The sequence below is a fragment of the Meleagris gallopavo genome, chromosome 14 (genome assembly GCF_905368555.1).
Source record: "Meleagris gallopavo chromosome 14, MGAL_WU_HG_1.1, whole genome shotgun sequence".
NCBI classification, from domain to species: Eukaryota; Metazoa; Chordata; class Aves; order Galliformes; family Phasianidae; genus Meleagris; species Meleagris gallopavo.
In genome coordinates this window covers 2,322,984-2,342,704 of record NC_139417.1, presented here as the reverse complement: position 1 = coordinate 2,342,704, position 19,721 = coordinate 2,322,984, and the positions used below count along the sequence as shown (strand labels likewise).

General features: G+C 57.7%; 3 protein-coding genes across 8 annotated transcripts in view; 1 reads left to right on the top strand and 2 right to left on the bottom strand.

The window, feature by feature from the left end:
• Positions 1 to 4,296, top strand: part of RAD54L2 (RAD54 like 2) — a 53,837-nt gene extending 49,541 nt beyond the window's left edge. For all 3 annotated transcript variants that reach the window (XM_085235565.1, XM_085235564.1, XM_085235566.1), the window contains 2 exons: positions 90 to 1,555; positions 2,635 to 4,296. In XM_085235565.1, the coding sequence (XP_085091691.1) occupies positions 90 to 1,078 (989 nt within the window). In that variant the 3' untranslated portion in view covers positions 1,079 to 1,555; positions 2,635 to 4,296. The remainder of the gene's footprint in view (positions 1 to 89; positions 1,556 to 2,634) is intronic.
• LOC100546568 (semaphorin-3D-like) lies at positions 1,683 to 12,077 on the bottom strand. 4 transcript variants are annotated; one of them, XM_085235568.1, is made up of 19 exons: positions 11,903 to 12,077; positions 11,318 to 11,653; positions 9,275 to 9,642; positions 8,025 to 8,185; positions 7,874 to 7,936; positions 7,650 to 7,769; positions 7,475 to 7,568; positions 7,270 to 7,398; positions 7,047 to 7,192; positions 6,676 to 6,790; positions 6,533 to 6,602; positions 6,310 to 6,454; positions 6,013 to 6,235; positions 5,829 to 5,911; positions 5,716 to 5,757; positions 5,450 to 5,607; positions 5,292 to 5,356; positions 5,059 to 5,189; positions 1,683 to 4,991 (listed from the first exon to the last, which is right to left on the bottom strand). In XM_085235568.1, exons 3-19 carry the CDS (start codon positions 9,375 to 9,377, stop codon positions 4,623 to 4,625), a joined length of 2,217 nt encoding a protein of 738 aa, XP_085091694.1. In that variant the 5' UTR covers positions 9,378 to 9,642; positions 11,318 to 11,653; positions 11,903 to 12,077; the 3' UTR covers positions 1,683 to 4,622. The 4 variants fall into 4 exon arrangements, with proteins under 4 accessions (XP_085091694.1, XP_085091693.1, XP_010716628.1 ...); XM_085235567.1 differs by having other exon boundaries at positions 9,275 to 9,582; XM_010718326.4 differs by having other exon boundaries at positions 9,275 to 9,582; positions 11,318 to 12,077.
• A 1,934-nt stretch (positions 12,078 to 14,011) lies between these two features.
• RBM6 (RNA binding motif protein 6) overlaps positions 14,012 to 19,721 on the bottom strand; it is a 54,208-nt gene continuing 48,498 nt past the window's right edge. Inside the window, exons 18-23 of the mRNA XM_085236233.1 lie at positions 19,352 to 19,441; positions 18,495 to 18,758; positions 17,841 to 17,915; positions 17,192 to 17,289; positions 15,914 to 16,025; positions 14,012 to 14,304 (exon numbers count right to left, since the gene is read on the bottom strand). Of these exons, the coding sequence (XP_085092359.1) occupies positions 14,179 to 14,304; positions 15,914 to 16,025; positions 17,192 to 17,289; positions 17,841 to 17,915; positions 18,495 to 18,758; positions 19,352 to 19,441 (765 nt within the window). The 3' untranslated portion in view covers positions 14,012 to 14,178. The remainder of the gene's footprint in view (positions 14,305 to 15,913; positions 16,026 to 17,191; positions 17,290 to 17,840; positions 17,916 to 18,494; positions 18,759 to 19,351; positions 19,442 to 19,721) is intronic.

Here is a 19,721-nt window from a genome sequence, read left to right as displayed (position 1 = left end):
CCCACGATATTCTTGCCTTTTCTGACTCTCAGCTCCCAGCTTTTTCTCCGAGGCCATCTTTCTCACCTACTCCACCTCCTTGTTTGCAGGCTCCCAGAGCACTTCGCTGGAATCCACAAGCAACGGCAGACACAGTGCCTCATCCCCACAGCTCCCCAGCGCAGAGGAGCTCACTCGGCCCATATCCCCCGACAGCCCCGAGATCATCAGCGAGCTGCAGCAGTATGCGGAGGCGGCGGCAGCCCGGGAGTCCCGGCACAGCTCCCCCAGCACCACCACAGCACAGGGCCACCCGTCCCGCACAGTCAGTGCGCCCGGCGTAGCAGCTCGAGGAGCTGAGCAGCGTGCGGGGATTCACTGCGTGGCTGACTCCACGTCTTCAGCCCTGCCAGTCACCAGCCAGCACGTCGATGCCCACTCGGTGTTGGACTTACGGGGCAACAAGCGCAAGTCGAGCTCGCCGTCGACTCCGGAGGAGCAAAGCCGCAGGCAGCAGAAGAAACGCCAGCTGCCGTCGTCCGTGCAGCCGTACGAACACGGGTACCCCGTCTCCGGTGGGTTCGCCATGCCTCCTGTCTCTTTAAACCACAACTTAACCCATCCATTTGCCTCCCAGCCAGGAAACTCCTTGTACATGGTCGCTGGCTCCTCTTACTACCAGCTGCCCAATTTACTCCCAGACCCTCATCTGGTGTTCCCTGTGACTACTGACCCTCTGCTGACAGCCGGCACCGCCAGCTCTTCTGCTGCTACCTCAGCCACCGCCAGCGTCCCCTCATTCATGCTAAGCCCTTCTCTGACGGGGGTGCTGCCCAGTTACTCGCTTCCCTTCACGCAGTCCCTCCTGCCCGAGCCCAGGATGTTCGCTCCTTTCCCAGCCCCCGTCCTGCCCAGCAGCCTTCCCAGGAGCATGGCATCCGCCTACCCTGGCTTCGTGTCCCCTCATTCGGGCTACCCGGCCGGGGGCTTCCTTCGCTCCCAGGTGCCTCAGTTTGAAGCCCAGGAGGTCCCAGAGGTGGGATGCAGCTCTAATGACGAGGACAAAGACGACGATGTTATAGAGATCACAGGGAAATAACGGGCCCGGCTCCCACTCGGTCTCAGCTCCACCGGGAGGCAAAAGTTGCAGGACCTCTGTGGGAGTCAGGATTCCCCTCCCCCCGCCCCGGGCCACGGCAGTGGGGTGGAGAAGGATGCGAAGGGTGTGGCGTGGGGTTGGTTTTTTTTCTTTTTGTTCTGTTCTGTTGTGTTTTTGGGTTTTTTTAGCCGTCGAGGATCTGAATTGTACTGAGGGGCTGGGAGATGGTGGGGGACATAGGGTGGACCTGAAGGCCGGGGGAGCACAAGCCAGGGCTGGAGGGAAGCGGCGATGCAAACCATAGGAGTGCCTCCCTCCCTCCCATGCCCTGTCTGTCTGTCTGTCTCTGTTCTGTCTTGTCCGAAGGGGGAGGCTCGGTGCCCGTCGCTGCCCTTCTCAGCCCGGAGGCGCGGTGCTGGCGGGCGCTCTCCCTCTCACACGAACTGCCTTATCCGTGAGCTTCCCTCCCCACGGGAGGTGGGGGCCAGGGGGAGGCTCCAACGGAGGTCGGGGGGTGGGGAGGGTGAAGTGTTTTTACTGCAGGGGTGTGGGGGGGTGGGGGAGAAACTTTATGTCATGTGTGTTGTAGGGGGAGGGATTGATGTTAAAAAAAAAAAAAAAAAAAAAAGGAAGAAAAAAAAAGAAAAAAAATGAACAACGACAAAAAAGAAACCAGACACAAAATCACCCCAAAAACGATCTGTCATTCTTTTCAAATTCACTGTTTAGCAGCACGAGGGCTCCAGGCCCTTCTGGGGCTGCCAACCGAGGTAGGTCCATCCCACAGTGCCCACTGTGTGGCTGCTGCAGTGGGCTCAGCCCCAGGCAGGGCAGGGGGCTGCACCCAGCTGGTGGCTGTGTGATGGAGCCACTTCCCCCCGCCCTGCACAGAATCTCTACCTTAATTTATTACATGAAGGCGTCATATTTATTGCTTGGGGGACTCTCTCTTTCTAAATTAATTTCCATATGAACGCAAAAGAAAGAAATCCGTGAAGCTCTGGGCTCCGTCACGCCACGGAGGCTTGTCAGGCTGTCTGGCAGGGGAGCAGCTGAAGCATAGAGCAGGTTGGCTGTGGTTTCATAGCTTCCCCTCATCACACCGCATCCCACGGGGGCTGCAGAGCAGCTGGGGGGACACGGAACCCTCCGGTGCTCTCAGGGCAGGCGGAGGAGCTGCTGTGCTCCTTCCGAGTGAGGAGGCTGGATGGGGAGGAAGGAGAGGCAGCTCTGCAGGGCTCGGGTGAGCCCTGAGGGCTCTCGGAGTGGAGAATGCCCGGTTGGTGCTCGCTGGGAGCAGGCAGGGCAGTGCAGGATGCGCTGCCATCCTCCGTCAGGGCTGCGCGCGATGGAGACGCGGTATGGAAACAATAAAAAAACTGTTGCGGGGCTTTCCTAGTGTCCTTCTCTGTTTATGGCCGTTGTCTGTCAAACATAACCACACCGTTCGTAGAAGCCTTAGATCAACAGTTTAGCTATGCAAGTTACTTTAATTATTATTATTTTTTTTTTAAGACAAACATTAAAATAGTGCTTTCTTCTTTAACATATCCTAGGAGTTGAAAACCGAGGGGTTCTGAGCAAACTGCTGGACAACTTGTCTTTGGATGCACCATGGAAATAAAAATCAAACCCCCCCACAAAAGTAACAAAGCAAATTAACTGATGGTGTTCATGCAAGTTCCTCCAAAGCCGTGACAGTGCTGCGTTGTGAGTCATGCCCTCCCGTGCTCTGTGTCCGCCTGCGCACAGCCCTGTGCCGCTGATGGTTACCAGCGTGCCCCGCTGCCCGCCGTGTCCCCGTGAGGCTGTGGTTGCTGGTGGATTTGGGGATGGGTCGTAGCAAGGGGTGGTCCTAGTGGGGAGAGTGGGAGCAGAGTGGCAGCGGAGCCCCTCCGCAGCCGGGCTTCCTTATGGACCCTGTGCTGAGATGTGTCCCCAAGGTGTCCCTGCTTGGCCCTGTGCCACTGCAGGTGGTGGAACTTAGGACAGCTCTGCAGGAGGCCTCCCTGCAGCTCACCAGGTGCCTGCCCCGGTCCCGGGCACCCTTTGGACACAATGGGGTCCCCCCTTGAAGAGGGTCCGTGTCCCCACGCCCATCAGAGCCCGGCCCAGGGGGTGGCCATCACTGCTGCCTGCAGGGCTCTGGGGCAGCACGTGTCCATCTCCTCCCTCCTCCTCCCAGCACCATGGGGTTATGCAGGCTGTTCCTGAGCAGAGAGACCTCTGTGAGCCCTGCAGCACCTCTCCCAGGGATCCCCACCCTACATCCCCTCCCTCAGCATGTGGTTCTGCTGCAGGGCTCCTGTCCTGGCCCTGAGCCTGGAGCGGTGCTTTCCCACCTGATTCAGCGCTCTCTTTGTTTTTGCTGCTTTCTGTCTCCCAACGGCCGGTGGGAGCCGTGGGGCTGGGGGTGACGCTGAGGACAGCCCTGCAGGGCTCTGCCCGGGTTCTTATAGACCTAAAGAAGAGCTGGGGGCAGTGGGGCAGTGTCCCAGGGGCAGGGTGGGCTCTGCGGGATGCTGGGGGTCGGCTGCAGATGCGCACACAAAGCAGAGGGTTTCAGCAAGCAGAGGGTTGTTTGCTAGAAATGACAATGTATTTTGGCTTAGTGACAGTAGCAAACAGCTGAGCACCACCAGAACATCGCTCTTGGTTGAGGGGTCAAAAGAGGCAAAGGGCAGCAATACCTTCGCAGCTGGTGTTGCTTGCCACACTTGGATGAATTGTGTTCATGCAGGGGAGGAACTGGGGGAGGGCTGGGGGGTGTTGGTCACAAGGGCAACGTAATGTGATGCTGTGGGGATGGTGGCTCCTGGCAGCAATAGAGGATGTGCTCCCTTTGCTGGGACAATGGCACCGCTCAGTGCTGGAGCCCACAGTGCAGCCACGTGTGCGTGGAGCCTGAGTGAATCCATCAATAAGTCTCACTTTGGTTTTCCTGTTTTTGGGGGGTTATTCTTTTGTTTTTTAACTACCGCCTTAGTTTGTGGTTGGTCTTCTGTGGTTGGAAGGAGGAGCACCCAGCAAGGTGGGTGGGTCGGTGCCCCACGCATGATCTCGTGCTTCCCTCTGCTCTCTGTCCAACTGGCTGTACTTGCCTGAGCTCCCGGAGCAGAGACTTGGAACAATTTGTTGTTTATATGATGTATTTATTTTTACTTGTGTTTCATGTCATTTTTTTTTTTTTTTAAATAATAAATTGTAAGTTGGTATAACTGCCTGTTGTCTCTCTGACTCTGGAATCCATAAAAGCAATGTGGGCTGGGATGGGAGAGGTGGGTACCCTCAGCCCACCGGGATGGTGCTGGATGTGGGCACTGTGTCCACCACAGGTCCATGTGCTGCCGGGGGCTGGGAACCACGTGCAAGAATGGCTGCTTTCCATTCTCAGCCTCTTGTCTTCCTTATTGCTGCTAAGAACTGGCCGGGGAAGAATGGGAATCAACTCCTCAGGGCACACAGGCTTTGTGTCCAGGAGCTGTGCCAAGGTGGACAGTCCCAGCACAGTCTGAGGTAGTCATATTGGAGAGGTTCTGTGCCCCTACAGCCTCCAGGGCTGCCGGCGCACGCGGCTGCTCTTGCTCTCGGGGGCACGGTGCTGCCACTTCTGCTGCCAGGCCTTCTGCCGCTGCCGCTCCCGGAGCCGCAGTGCGGTGCAGTAGGCATCGAGGCTGCCGCTGCCCGGTGCCCCCAGCACCCGCGGGTCTGTCCAGGAGCTCTCGGCCCCTTTACCACGGCGATGTGGCAGCTCCGTGGCCTCGTGCCGGATGATGCGCAGGCTGTAGCGGATGAGGGGCCAGGAGAAGGAGCGCTCCACGGCCTGGCACTCATAGGTGCCGGCATCCTCCCAGCCCAGCTGGCGGATCAGCAGCCCCTGCTCCAGCACCACCACGCGTCTGCCGCTCCTCACCTGGGCACGGGCACAGTCAGGCCCTGCCGTCATCCCCGCCTTCACCCCATCCCCGCTGCCCTCATACCTCGCTCAGCCCCAGCCCCTCTCCACGCCGCGCCAGCCACCGCACTGCTGTCTGCGGGGAGCGCGCCTGGCACTCCAGGAACGTGGAGTTCTTCTCCACACCAAACACCGGCTGCTCCACGGCCGCCATCCCTACATGGGAATGGGACGGGGTCAGCCCCAGCGTCGTGCTCCCCGATGGCAGAGGGTGTCGACAGTGCCCCGCTGCCCACCAGTCCCAGCAACGGTGCTCACCCTCTGCTGTGTCCTGGCACTGGCTGAGCACATCGGCCTTCAGCACGTCCTGGCACCAGGCACGCCTGTGGGACAGCGGATGGGGCTGTGCTGGCACCTCTTTCCAGCCCAGGGCCACCCCTTGCAGGGAACATGAGGTGACCTCATGGCATGCTCACCGCTTCTCCGTGAGCAGCAGAGAGGTGCAGGCACTGCCATCCCACGTGCAGTAGGGGTCTCTGGCCAGGCAGCAGTCCATGCAGGTCTGCCCATAGAGCTCACAGCGGGACAGGGAGAGCTGCAGCAGCCCCTGTGTGCTGCTCACCAGCAGCTCCTGCTGCTCGGACACATCGCAGTGGTCAGTGGGACAGGGCATTGGCACAGCTGGGGGGTGAAGGGCCGGGGTCAGATGCCCTGCCCTTGGAGTAGAAGCATGAGGACTCACCCGCTTTGGTGACAACTTCATGTCCAGGATGGGTGAAGGCACCTGGAGGGTGAAGGAAGGCAGTGAGGCCTTGCTAGACGCCGGGCAGTCGCTCCCAGTGAGTGCCTCCATACCTCAGTGACGCTGATCTCCTCCAGGCTCACAGCCTCAGCACCCGCCTCACCGGGCAGCCCCACCTTCAGCACCTTCCCATCGTCTGCCAACACGGAAAGGTGTTGTGGGGTGGGGGTCTGACACCGCGCACACACCCTTTGCCTGATTCCAATCCCCATCCCCAGCGTCGTGCCAAGCCCCCACCTGTGCCGAGGAAAAGCACATCGTAGTGGCGGCCCTCAGCCTCCAGCCGGTGCACCAGCAGCTGCCGCAGCCGGTAGGGAACGTTGGCACGGAGCAGGACGGGCCGGCGGCCCAGCGGGTGGATGGGCTCCCACATCAGCTGGTGGGCGCGCACGAAGCTGATCACCTCATCGGGGAAGTCCTTGGTGGAGCGCAGCAGTGGGTCGTACGTCTCACTGGGGCACTGCAGGGAACACCAAGGGACGTGTCACGGCTGGGATGGATTCTCCCGATGCCACCTACTGCCCCCATCCATACCGTGCCAGGGCGGGGGTAGGGGACGCGGGCCTTGTACTGCACCCAGCGGTGGTCGAAGCCCTCCTTGTGCGCGAAGGGGCCGCTGAAGGCTGCTCTGACTGCAGCCATGGAGTAGACGCAGACGGCGGAGCCGCTGAACACAGCACTGCAGGGCAGCTGTCAGTGTAGCAGGGTTGAGGGCTGGGGAGGCTCTTGGATGCCCCGTGCGCAGGAGTGGGCTCACCTGGATGCTGTGAAGAGGCCGAAGACGAGGGGGTTCTGGGGGTCTCGTGTGTGAAGGAGGAAAACGTCCTCTGTGGACAGAGAGAGAGGAGTGGCTGGGCGCTCGGTGCAGGACAGCAGCAGCCCCAGGTGAGAGGCACTCACCCAACTGGTCAAAGTGTGTCTGCGTGCCCTGAGGCCCGGGGATGGAGCACAGCAGGCGGGCCTTGAGGAACGTGCTCCAGCGGTTGATGAGGCCACGCTTTCCTCCAACGTCGTTCTGATGAGCAAAGAGAGCTACACATACCTGCATCCACCCACTCAGCCCAGCACCAGCACTGGCACACAGCCCCAGGCCCAGCCCCAATCCCTGCACTGCCTGGGTGCCCAGAGATGCGCTCGTGGTTCTGCAGCAGAGCATTGGCAGAGGTGGGGGCTGTGCTCCCACTCGCAGGGGATTTGGGGACTGGAGAGACCACAGCAGGGATGGGGACTGCAGTTGGGAAAGCCAAACGCCCACCTGGCTTCACACTGACCTTGCAGACCCGGGCCACCCTGGCGTGGATGTGCCGCCGCTCCCACTGCCCGCCATCCAGGGCCGTCTCACGGAAGAAGATGTAGACCTTGTCGTCATGTGGGTTGTGGGTGTCGGGGATGGCGAAGGCCCCAATGAACGTGGGCTCTGCGAGCAGCAACATGGCATTGCCCCATGCCCACAGCACCCTATGGGGCCACCAGCCGAGCCCGGAGCCCTCGTACCATGTAGCCAGTGGTCCTGGTGCTGCTCCGTGCGGATGTAGCCCCGCTCAGCCCCGCCGACCTCAGTGCGGAAGAAGGCGGCACTGCTGCCCATGAAATCACTGGAGGTGCCCGAGTACAGCTGCCCATCTGCGGGGCAGTGTGGGCATGGAGCAGCTGGGAGCCGCCGCAGACCCCCCTGCATCCCCCGGTACTCCGCTCTTACCGACCAGCAGTGCAGCAAAGGGCTGCCGGGGGCTGTAAGGGCACCGTCCTCGCCCCGACTGCAGGGAATGGCTCAGCAGCCGCATCCCGGGACCCTGCAGGGAACGGGGGGAAAGGGGTGGTCAGTCAGCAGCAGGGCTGCACTGAGACCAAGCACTGCCACGGGGAGTCCCCACCTGCCCACGGGCTCCCAGCTGCACGAAGGCGCAGATGGGCTGATAGGCGCCGGTCCCGCAGGCCAGCACATGGCTGCTGTTGTAGGGCTGCAGGAGGCGGATGAAGTTGGCGCACTCGGTCTGCTCAAGGGGTGACAGCTGTTAGTGGTGGGCACACCCACGGTGCTGGGGCTCAGCTCTCAGTGCCCAGAAGCCACATGCAGGTTTCTCCCGACCCCGCTCACCTCCACATCCTTGCCTGCCAGCTGGCAGTGCTCCACCTGTGCCCTGGGTGCCGGCCAGGAGATCTGCAACCACACAACCATATGTGCTGTGTTGGGGACGCAGTGCCAGATGCCGGTGCTCCTCAGCACGCACCCACTGCCCCACGCTGACCTTCTCAGGCTCCCTTCCTGGCTGTTCCAGGTGCAGCAGGACGATGTGGTTCTTGGCTCCCACCATCAGCCAGGTCCTGTCCTCATCCAGCAGCAGCGCCTGGGAGCCCGGCATGTCCCCTGGGGCCAGCAGCCACCGGGAGCTGTTGGACTTCAGCAGCTCTGAGGGCACAGGGTGGGAGGAAGGGCAGCATTGAGGGGACCCCCACAACGTGAGGCCAAGCATGTGAGGAGGAGCAAGGCGCTGGGGACCCGGCTGGGCACACTGCAATTTTAAGTGCATGGGACGTGGGCACCAGCGCATCCGCAGCAGCTGGGAGGAAGCGAGCAGAGTGGCCCTGACGTAGTGCAGGGGAAGGAGCACCTCTGCACAGGGCTGGGCAGGGGCTGCCGTGGGCTTCCCACCAAGTGAATGGGGTGAGCAGCTGGATTCCTGTCCCTGCTTCCACTGCGCAGCGGCTGTGGCGATGGGTGAGACACATCCTCTGCTTTGTGCCATTATCTCCCAAGCACAGGGTGTTTTTTCTCCCCACCTCCCATCCATCTCCCGAGCCTCAGCATCCTCAGTGTGAGCTGACCCGGCTTCCTGGGGTCACCACCTGCTCCACAGCACATCGTGCAGCCTGGGGGGCTCTGCACCTCCATCCCCTCGTTGGTAAGGGTGAAGCCCCACTCTGCAGCCCCACATCGTGCAGCACTGCTGCAGGGACACAGAGACTGTCCCAGTGTGACCCACACCCACCTCTCTCTGTGCCCATCCTTCCTGCGCTCCCAACGGCATCACTGCCGTCATTTCCTTCTGCAAACTGCTCACGTTTCCCCCCCACACCAGCTCCCTCTCTCTCCCACGCTGAGCCCCGACGTGAGGCTCTCAAAGGCCCTTTTATTTTATATTTATTTTTATTTTTCCTAGGGTTTTCAAACCTAAACTTCTGGAGCCTCTGCGTCCTTGAACCTGCCGCCCCTCGCTGTCCGTGAGTCACATCCCGTGCCATTGTTCCATTGTTCCACAGCCCTCCCGATGCTGGGAGCTTCCTCTGCTGCTTCTGCCCACGGCCGCGGGGACAGCGTGCGGCCCCATGGATCCCCCACCCCACGGAACCGCATCCCCGGGAGTGGAAACACCTCGGATGGGCAGCGCGTGCAGGAGATGGGACAGAAGTCGGTGGGGACCTCCAGGGGACGTCGCCACGTGTGGGGATGCCACAGCCCTGTGCCCCCCACCCCGCGCTCCCACCTCCAGCCCCTCACCTCCGTATGTGACACGAAGACGCGGGGTGTGCTCTCTCCACGTCCCGGCACCGTGTGGCCACAGCAGCAGCACCCAGAGCAGGGCTGCAGCCAACGGAGCCATCGCTGCGGGCACGGGGCCTCTGCCTGAAGGGGTGAAGCTGCGCTGCGATGCGCTCGGCCCCAAGGGCGACCTGCGCGACCCCAGCGTGGGCCCGGGTGGCAGCCGGGGGTGGCACCGTCCTACAGACGCGACGCTTCTCCCGGAGGCTCAGTGCGGGCGGGGCGCACACGGCGGGGTGAGACAGAGCCTCCTCGGATGGAAACAGCTGCGGGCGATGAATCCAGGGTTAAGCTAAACACTGCCGACAGCTTCAAATAATCAACTCCTGCGAGAGGGGATGGAGAGGGGCTGCTGCCGAGGGCGGGCGCCGGGCGAGGGATGCTGGCAGCACTTTCTGCCGTGCCACGGACGGGGCAGGAGCCCAAACGCTGCGGGGGGAAGGGCGCTGGCAGAGCTCCGTCCCCAGGGATGGAGGAGGGCTGTGCGAGCCCGCAGCCACCCCCGCCATGTGCCGCCCCACAGACCCCGATTGTCTCGTGGCTAATCCAGAGCCCCGCGGGCTGCGCTTCTTGGGTTACAGCGGGGCCGGCAGCTGGGGGAGAGCTGGGGATGGGGCTGCGGGATGCGGCAAAGCCGGGCAGCAGGGAGGGCAGGCGGTGATGGGGCAGCCATGCCTCTTCCCCGTGTGTTTGCCACCCCATGGCTCAGCCTATGTCACTGTGCACTGCCAGTGCCACGCATGCCCACGGCTGCATCTGTAAGTTGGGTGGCTCCACGCATCCGCCCTGCATGTGCCTTTGTCCCCCGAGGACCGCTTGATGGATGCCCCGCAGCTGCTCCATCAGGCAGAGGCAGCTGTCGTCCCTGTCCTGCTGACCAAGAGCCCACCGGAAGGGATGGATGTTCACAGAGCTGGACCCCAAAAGCAGAGTGCTGTGCCATGCCAAGTCCTTGGGACCATGGTTTGCACACAGCCAGCGACCCTAAAGAGTGAGGTCCCCTCAGCCTGCAGATCTCTAGAGGCACGGCCACATTCCCAGCACCATCCACTCCCTGGTGCAGCGTGTGGGCCGAACCCAGCCCTCATCCCCTGTCCACCACATGGCCGACACCTCATACAGCACCTCCTCCCCCATTTTCTGAGCTGACTCAGCTGCGTGGGGGCTAAAGTGTGAGCAGGGCTCCTGGGGTGAGATGGGGCCCTCGGGCACCCCCAGACCAGACCTCAGACCCTCAGCTGCCAAGGCGTTGTGCAGAGTCCCCCATGGCTCATAAACCACAATTCTTTCATTCCCATCCCCTGTCCCCTTAGTGCTGCACTGTGCAGGAGCATTGCCCAGCACATGGCTTCAAACCACGCCTGGAGTTTGGGGGAACATTTCACATCATTGGGGTTTCCTGTTTAAATCTCAACCAAAGGAACCGGAGCGATGGAGCCCTGCCTCGCATCCTTGTGGAATTCGGTGAGATTAGATTAGGGATGAATTCTTCCCATATTTCCCTATAGCGCTGCTTTCAAACTGCTTTCAAACTGACCTCCCTATCTCTGGCTCATAAACCATCGGGGTGTTTATTTCTCTGCCACATTCAATGCCCTCAGCTCTGCAGGAGAAATCTACACACTGCAGTAAGACACACACTGCTGTGTGCTGTGTGTCACAGCAGCCTGAGCATCACGCCGACCTGTCCCAGAACACCAACCACCCCAGTGCTCCCATCCTGCCTCACCAGCCATCCCAGTGCCCTGTCCCAGCACACCAGCCATCCCAGCGTCTCCACCCTAAGCACACCAACCACCCCAGTGCTTTGCCCCGGCGCACCAACCCCGACCCGACGGCACGAAGCTCACTCAGAGGTACGACGCACGAAGGCACAACGCGCACGCAGCCCGACCCGGAGCGGGACCGTCCCGCACCCAACGGAGCTCTGCGGGTCCGGGGCACGGCGCTCCCCCCGGGCTGCCCGGCTCAGGGCGATTCCCGCATCGCTCCGTTACTCACCCGGGAGCAGCGGAGCCGCCGTCCGCCGATGGCAGCACCTGGGGCTCTGGGCGGGGCCGGGGCCTGTGCCCATTCCGTCCGTCCGTCGGTCCGTCCGTCCGTCCCCGCGTCCCGCTCAGCCCCGCGGTGCGGGCAGCTGTTGCCACCTAGCGGTGCGGGGCTCCGAAACGCTCCCGCAGCTCCACGGGCTGGGACAGCGCAGGAACCCGTCGGCAGCGGCTGATGGAAACGGTCCGCACGTCGGAGCGGTGATACGATCGTCGGAGCCGGGAGAGGGGCTGTGCCAGCTGTGTCTGCAGGGTTGGGTAGGGAAGCCCTTCCCCAGCCGGGCCGATCCTAAGGAATGCGGGCAGGTCACGGGATCCCCGCCTCTGCACTGTGCCGAAAGGGCACCGTCCGAGCGCAGCACCACGCGCTGGTAGGGATTTGCTCTGGGTGGGCTGGCGGAGGAGCGCCCGCGCTCTGCTCGGATCCGCAGCACAGGGGGTGGCCGCGACGCCAGGGTGGGCGCTGCCCCCGCTGCTCCCCCCTGCTCTGAGCCCCTCCGGGACAGCCCTCCCTTCTCACACCGCTGGGACAACGAACCTCCCGCAGCCGGGCCGCTCCTCTCCTTCCCTCATCCACCCAGCGCGATGCCAGGGGGAATAATGCAGTACAGGGAATGTCGGGCCCACGGGTGCCCCACTGCCGGGTTTTCCACCATGGCAGCTCCGGTGAGGTGGAGACAAGGCAGCTCCCAACCTTTCCCAGCTCCATTTGGGACCAGCTCCATTTGGGACCAGCCCATCCTTCCATTGTGCGGCCGCAGGGCTCCATCCCCTGGGGCTGCAGTGCTCTCATTTCCCCGCTTCCTTGCCGGCAGGAAGCCGAGGTGCATCGAGCAGCTGGAAATCCTCCCATGAAGGAAAGGGAGATGGCCAGACTCAGAGCTACATGGCCGCAGTGTGGCTCTCAGCTTCATTCTATCAGCCCTGGGGTCTGCAGCAGCTCAAACCCCCACAATGACCGCACAGAACGTGGATACATGGAAGGGAATTACTCTTGATGAAGGGCCGAGCCCCTGTCCTGCAACAAACACGAGGATGGTGTGCAAAGGGTTTGAGCTTCCAGCTCCGCTCCCTGTGCAGCAGGACACTACTGGAAGTACAGCTCCAGCTCTACAGTGGCACGTTCCATGCAGAGGGTCCTAAATCACTGTTAAATGAGTCAGTATCGAAAATCAAAGGCGATCTACAGCTCTTCATTGGGAGCAGCAGCTCTCACTGTGCAGGACGTGTGGGTCAGCCTCCTGCTCCTGCACTGTGACACGCAGTAGTGGCAGCAGAACCACAACCACTGCAAATACTCTTGGAAATAGGAGAAAAACAGTTAAAAAGAGATGAAGGTGATTTGCAATACAGCTGTGGCTTCAGGTGAATGGTCTTTAAAAATATCAATGGTATCAAAAATACCAAAGATACCAAAAGCATCACCCCAAGTTTGGTTTGGTTTCTGCACCACCACCATGCTGTTATCCCTAACAGATTACAGTATTTCCCAGCATTCTGTATCCCTAACAGTATGAATGAATGGTCTTTAGTGCTGGCTGTGCACACTTCACAGCAGCCCTGTGTCTCTGCAACCCTTCCTGCAGACACTCGAGGGAGCCCACATGTTTTCCCCAGTTCTCCTCCGGGAATTGGAGATGAATGGGAGGAGCACGCAGGCTGCCACGCTCTGTGGTTTTGGAGCACTTGTCCAGGCTCTCATTTGGGATCCTCCTTCTCTCTATTCCCACTCTAACAGAGTTCCCAGTCTGTGGACCAAAACAAACTGTTCCCAGCTGCTGGTTAAGGGCCTTCATTTTAAGACATGAGTGTTAAGGTGACTCTTCTTCCACCTGAACACAGTCCTCTAAAGCAAACTCCTTGAGCAGCTCCTCTCCCTGGCTTTGCACCAGAGCCCCAGGCACAGGGTGGGTCTCCAGCAGCAGAGGGCTGCCTACCAATCCTTTATGAGGGATGCTACTTGCCCTGGGTGCACGTCTCATGATATGGGCTCACCAGCACCGCAGGTTCTCCTGCACCATCCATTGCTGGGTGCACACTGATGTACCAGCAGTGCTCCGTGCCTCTCCAGGGTTACCTGTGCCAGAGGTAGAGAAATGCAGCCTCGACAGGTCTTCTGTTCTCTTCAGAAGTTGTCGGCTGCTGCAGGCGGCCCTTCACCTCCCAGACTTGCTGTCTTCAGCTTCCCCACACCTCTGGTGGGCGAGCAGCAGGTGTGTGCAAGCCAGGGCAGCTCCATCACCACCTGCTGAGGGTTGGGCTCAAAGTCTGCTCCATGCTGGCCACCAGCATGCACCAGTCTGCCCAGGCCACACTCAGCCCCAGCACTGCTGTCCCAGCCGAGCTCACACACACATAACTCACTTTCAAACTGCTCTGGACACATCCCTGTCCCAGGAGCTGGCTCTGTGTGAACAGCGCTTGCTCAGAATGGTTTCCTTGCTAAAGGTCGAGATGAATCCTAAAGAGGTTGCTCCCCATTCCTTACCAGGTCTTGGGGTTGTCTTCTGCTCCCTGTCCCCACAAAGTACACAGCACCAGGAGCACCCAGCCCAGACAGGGACATAAGCTCCAGGCCCCTACCAGCGGGCAGCTGAACACGATGAGAATCCTCCAAAGCAACACATTTCAGGCAAGAGACAGGCACTGACAAATTTTCAGTTTTATTAAAAAAAATCTAGCAGCAAAACCTGTAACAATTCAAAAACAAACGAACAACAAAAAGAAAAAAAAAACCAAAAAACCAACCCCGAGAGAACATTACACAGAGAAAGAGACAGAGATGGGAGACGGGCTTGGGGTTTTGTCCACCGTTTACTCAAGTTCCTTATAGCGGGCAAACATCACTCTCCTGACAGCATCACGGTACGTCTCATTGGACTGCCTCCTGTTGGGCCTCCCCTGGGCCCCCAGGCCAGGTCCCCTCTTCCGATTTTCCGCCTGAAAAAAACCACAACCACAACATATCTTAGTGATTTCTGCCAGTCACCCACTGCCCACAAAGAAACAGCTTCCCCTGGGCTGCTTCAGGATGGCCAACTGCTCCCACGTGGATGGGTGAGAAGAGGAGAAGCTGTGTTCCTCTAAAAGCTGTTTGGGGAGAAAGTCTAGGTCTTAGCAGCAGCAAAAACAGAGGCAGCAAATGCCCTGTGAGAGCCAAACTGCAGGGACTGGCTGTGGAGATCAGCACCTGCACATGGTAGGGTTGGAGTGGGCATCCGAAGCAGGGCCAGCAGGCAGGAGGCTGACTCATGCAAGCAGGAATCGAAACAGAGCAAAGGGAGGCAACAGTGAGAGCTGGGTTCTCAGGGAGCTGTTTGCAGTTACCTTGTACTTGCACAAGCTCAGTAGTTTTCTCTTCTAACAGCGTTCCCATGGAATCTAGTAGCTCACTTTGAAAGTCAACCAACTTTTAACAACTAGCTTTGGCAGCCAGTGTCTGAATTATTCAGTAATACCTGCCAAGAGTTAGCCCAGGAGATCTGGCCCAAGACTGAAAGTTTCCTTTGCTTTAAAGTCTGACTTCTCTTGATACCAGAGATGTGATCAATTAGGCAGGGAGATCAAAGTGTGGTGAGGTTGAAGCGGGCACATGGCTTTGTCCGGCAGGATTTGGAAGAGGGAAGAAAGCTCATCTCTCTGGGAGGCGCCTGTAGGAGCTGCACGAGGGCTGTGCCTTGCAGCAGCTCTCCCATCCAGGCCAGGGAGCCCTCACTGGAGGTCAGACCTCCCAGAATGCATCCCTGAAGCCAGCTCTCCAAAAGAGCCCATCTTAGGCTGCAGGAAGCTCTTTGGGAGGACCGAGCAACAGCTGGGGCCCGTCCCTGTTATCTGAAGAGGAAAGCCTGCCTTGTGCGTGTGGGCTCGAGCAAATACACGTCACAAAGCCTCAAATGTTTGCTTTTAATGATATAATCGACTGCAAACTGAATGTCGCAAGGCAAGCTGCTCTGCAAGTCACTCTATCCCTCATTGAGGCACTAACACCACGCAGTAAGGCAGTCAGGAGACAAACACACCGTGGCACGGCTGCAGCTGCAAGGGTTTGGTGCTGCTCACGTGCTCCTAGGCAAGCAAAGCAGTCCCTGCCCCTGGCTGTTTGCTCCTGCTGTGCCTGGGCAGCCTGTGCTGCCCACAGGGTAGATTTCTGCAGAACAGCAGCCTCAGCAGCCATCAGTTCTTCGTGCCCCTCTATGGTGTCAGTGTGACTGCATTTGAGTTACGTGGCTGCACAGCACTGAGCTGGTGGTCTATTTGAACCCCAGCCTGGCTTTGGGCAGGTATTAATTAGATGCTCACAGCCTCCTTACTCTCTGTTGCTGTTTTCCACCCTTACAGATCCACATAAACTCTAATCCTTTCCTTCTGCCAATGTACTTGCAGCCCCTCCCAGCCTGCAAAATCACTCAGTGCACACATTACTCTGTTAAGTGGGTGCTGAGTCTAACATCCTGACTCTTGTTGGAGCTCAAAACTGCCTCCAGCTCTCTTGGGAGACATCATCAGCTTGAAGAACAGTGATTTGTTCTGACGGGAAGGTAAGACTCACCTCCATTGGTGATGTTGTACCCTGCTGGTTGTAACCGAAGCCTTTTTTCCACCCTGCGGGCTGCAACATTCGGTTTCCTTTGTTGTTACTGTCAATCCTTGGGTCATAGTCACTGGGAAGGAGGCAGAATCAATTGTTCAGCACTGCAACGCTTTGAAAGCATGCCAGAGTTTTTTAGTTCTAATAATAACACCTTCACTGACATTCAAACCCCTCATGAGGGGTATTTCAAGTTGCTTGCAAGAAGCACACCGCCCAAGGAAACCAACATGCTGCAGGGTTCAGACACCTTTGACCACATAACTCCCTGTTCCACCTCAAGGGATAATAGGCTAGGGCACAGGAAATGAGCTCAGGCTCCAAAATATTTACAATACAAGAAGTCCAGAAGTGTTCTATGCCTGAATTTTAGCAATAGAGAGAAAGTGAAGTCTATTCCCAGCTGCTCTGGTAGACCTTTCTTCTCTCCTATCAACTGAGCAACGTTGATTTGGACACCCCTTCTCCCACCTGGTCATTACTTATCCAAGACCACAATTCATAGTTTTCAAAACTGCTCTGTACAAAAATAGCTTTGTACATTCAGGCAAGTCCTACTGCCTGGCTGCTCCTGACACTGCACACAAACTGCTTTAGTTTATCCACAGCTTTTCCAAGAAGACACAGGGAATAGAAGACACAGATTTTTAAACTGCTAGATGTGGAGGGAAAGTCCAGTTCCGAGGTGCAGTACCAGAAGGGAACAGGAACATAATCAGTTCTGTCTTCAACATATGCCCAGCAGTTGCTCAACCCACTGGAACAGCACAGACTTTCTTCCTCCACCTACTCTGAATGAGATGGAAACAGCTCCCAGCATTCCTATGAGTCAGAAGAACAGATGAAACACAGCTCTGCTCCTTCTTCCAACAGCTAAACACCAGGACAGGAAGTCAGCAAGTGCCTTAAGGATGAAGTGGATGGGAACAGACTGCAGTCTGCTACCTGCGCCTGTCCAGGCACACTCAAAACTGCTATCCAACCCATTCAGTACCTGTCTGCATGTGCCTGCTTTTCCCTAAACCCTGATCTCCATGCACTACATAGCCCTCATCCTTGGCTGCCCTCCCCAAGAAACCCTGCAGCACAACAGATCTGTGCTTGGGGGAACTCCACCCACAAGAACTTGGCTGTTTCTCTCCAACATCTCCAACATCTACCCCAATGGCCAATTCTGGCCCTGGCGTGCCATGCTGACACCAGCAGCCCTGAAGACACTGAACCAAGAGTAACCGTTACCTCTCTGGGCCCCGATCGTATCTGAATCGTTTCCTCTCTGGTGAATCCATCTGCTGGAATTTCTCTCTCCGGTCATTTCCTTTGTCTTTATATCTCCCCTTTGTAACAGAAAAAACAAATTAAGCACAGGGTCTACAAAGGATTGGACACTCCAGAGAAGCTGTTTATGTAGGCATGTGGAAATCTATCCTGGGGACTCACAGACCCTGGATGTTTCTAGGACCCACAGTCCACTTATTCTGTTCTGATGGTATTTGTTGGGCAGACCCAGATCTGTGGTCACAACCTTCCTGCTATGGCAGCATGAGCACTCTGCTAGCTTCTGAGTAAGTGTTCCAGCTCTGCCATTCCTGGCCAGGCAGCATCAGCTTCCCATACACTGCACCGACTTTAAATAGAAATCTGGTTTCTACAAAGCTCAGAGCCCAACACAGGCTGGCAGGACAAGAAAACCACCGCTCAGAACCTTCTGGGAGAAAGGAGACCTACTCTTGAAGCCATAGCACTATTTACAGGCCCAAATGCAGTTCAAGACTCTGTGGGAGGCACCTGAGGCCCAGGCTCTAAGCAGAAGTGCACAAGTGGACGAGGTCATGCCTGAGACCAACATTCTCCCTAGCAAACAGAAATCCCACCACCACAGACCCACCTCACGTTCTCTCTTCTCCAAATACGCCAGTTCCTGCTCAGATTGTTTGATCTTCATATGTATCTCCAGGTTTTGCTGGAAGGAAGATAGCAGAACCAGAGTCAGCAGAGGATACAGGCTGTCAGGGTCATTTGCTGCAGCCATAAAGAGCACAAATAAAGCACCAGGCTCCTGCAGCTGCACTAATCCAGATGCAACACTTTCCCATGAAGCTATCCTGGTTTACCCACAGGGACCAGGAGCCTGTTCTGTACCACAGCAGGAGAAGCTATCTGTCCTATTGTCCTATTGTAGCGTGCGTGCAGTTTGGTCTTCCCAGAAGCAAGATCTCAAAGACAGCACAGAAGGTATTCCTGAAGTTCTTACTGCTACCACACTTGAACGTACCGGCGCCCACTCTGTCCAGCCCTGAGATTTCTCACTATAGCTTATTAAGAAGTCCCACCCTAATGTTACGGCACTCTTGCAGCAGGAGCAAGCAGCTCACACAATGCTTTGAGCAGAGCTTTGCTGGGAACTTTACCTGCCACTCTGTCAAATTCAGAACGGCTCTTCCCACACAGCCACTGCATTTCCCCCGTACATCACAAAGCTGCTGAGCCAAAGGCAGCTCACATCACACGTGCAGCTCCCATTGCTACCTGCTCCCCATACCTTGTGCAGGTTGGAGAGCTGCTGGTGCTTGATGAGCACTTCCTTGTTGGGAAACTGCCTCCTGCACAGCAAGCAGGCCAGCTTGTTCCAGTCAGTCAGCTTGTCATCGCTGGCCTTGGCCCTTCTCGGCTGCTCCTCGCGCTGTGCTGGTGGGTGAGGAGATGGCAGCCACTGCACCTGCTCCTCCTCTTCCTCCTCCTCTTCATTGTCACTGTCTCCACCATATTCTCCCAGAAGACCTATCAGAGGGTTCACCACCTTGGGCTGAGGGAAGAAGCAGAAAGTTTGACAATTTGTAGCACCAAGTCTCTCTGCCATGCTAGGGTCCTCTTCCCCAGACTACAGTCTCCATTCTAGCTCAACAGCAAGAGAGCAGCAGTGTAAGCAAGGAATGGAAAGAAGCAGGCTGGCCAGCATTTAAGCACCACAGAGTAGAAGCTGTTCCATTCTCAAGATGGACTATGCTTTGTTACCAGGCTTTTCCAATGTGCCACACAACTAAGCACGGGAAGTTGACAATTGCAGTGGTGATCTGGCATAGAGTGGCTATCAATCTCATTGTCCAGCAATGGAAATTAGTGATGTTTACCCTTCCTCAGTTTGGAGGCAGCTGCAAGAGTTTCTCTGGAGTGAAGAGATCCTGCTTAGATGCCAATAACAACTTTCATCACGCTAGAATCCTGCAGACAAGCTCAGCCTTATGAAGCAAACTGCCTTTGCCATTCCACTGCCAATGGTTCCTCTGCCAGCATGAGAAACTGGCACTTCTGCCACCCAAGGTCACAGCCAGGCTTGGGTGAACTCCCTAGACACTTACCCAAGCTCAACCAAGGCAAAATTCCTATAGAATATCTTACCCGGGCTGCACTCTCGTCCTTTTTCACAGAGGGAGGTAATGGTTTTTTAAAGACATCTTCTGCAAAGAACTTCTCCTCTCCAGAGTCATTCTGAAACAGTCAAGATCAGGTGTTAAAGACTGCCACAGCAGGAACTCAGATGCAGCAAAGTAATCACCCATGTAAAAAACCTCCAGGGAAACCAGGCAGTTGAAAGAAATGGTTTTGGTGGGAGACATTCTGGTGTCACCAGAAGCATTTCTCCTGGAACTACATTCTTGGTTTCAGAGACAGCCAAAGTAGCTTGCCAAGCTGCTTTACTCTTGCTTTCTGCTAGACTGTGATGCTGACCACGCTCCCAGTGGCCTTAGACCAGCAGTGGAGAGGGCAC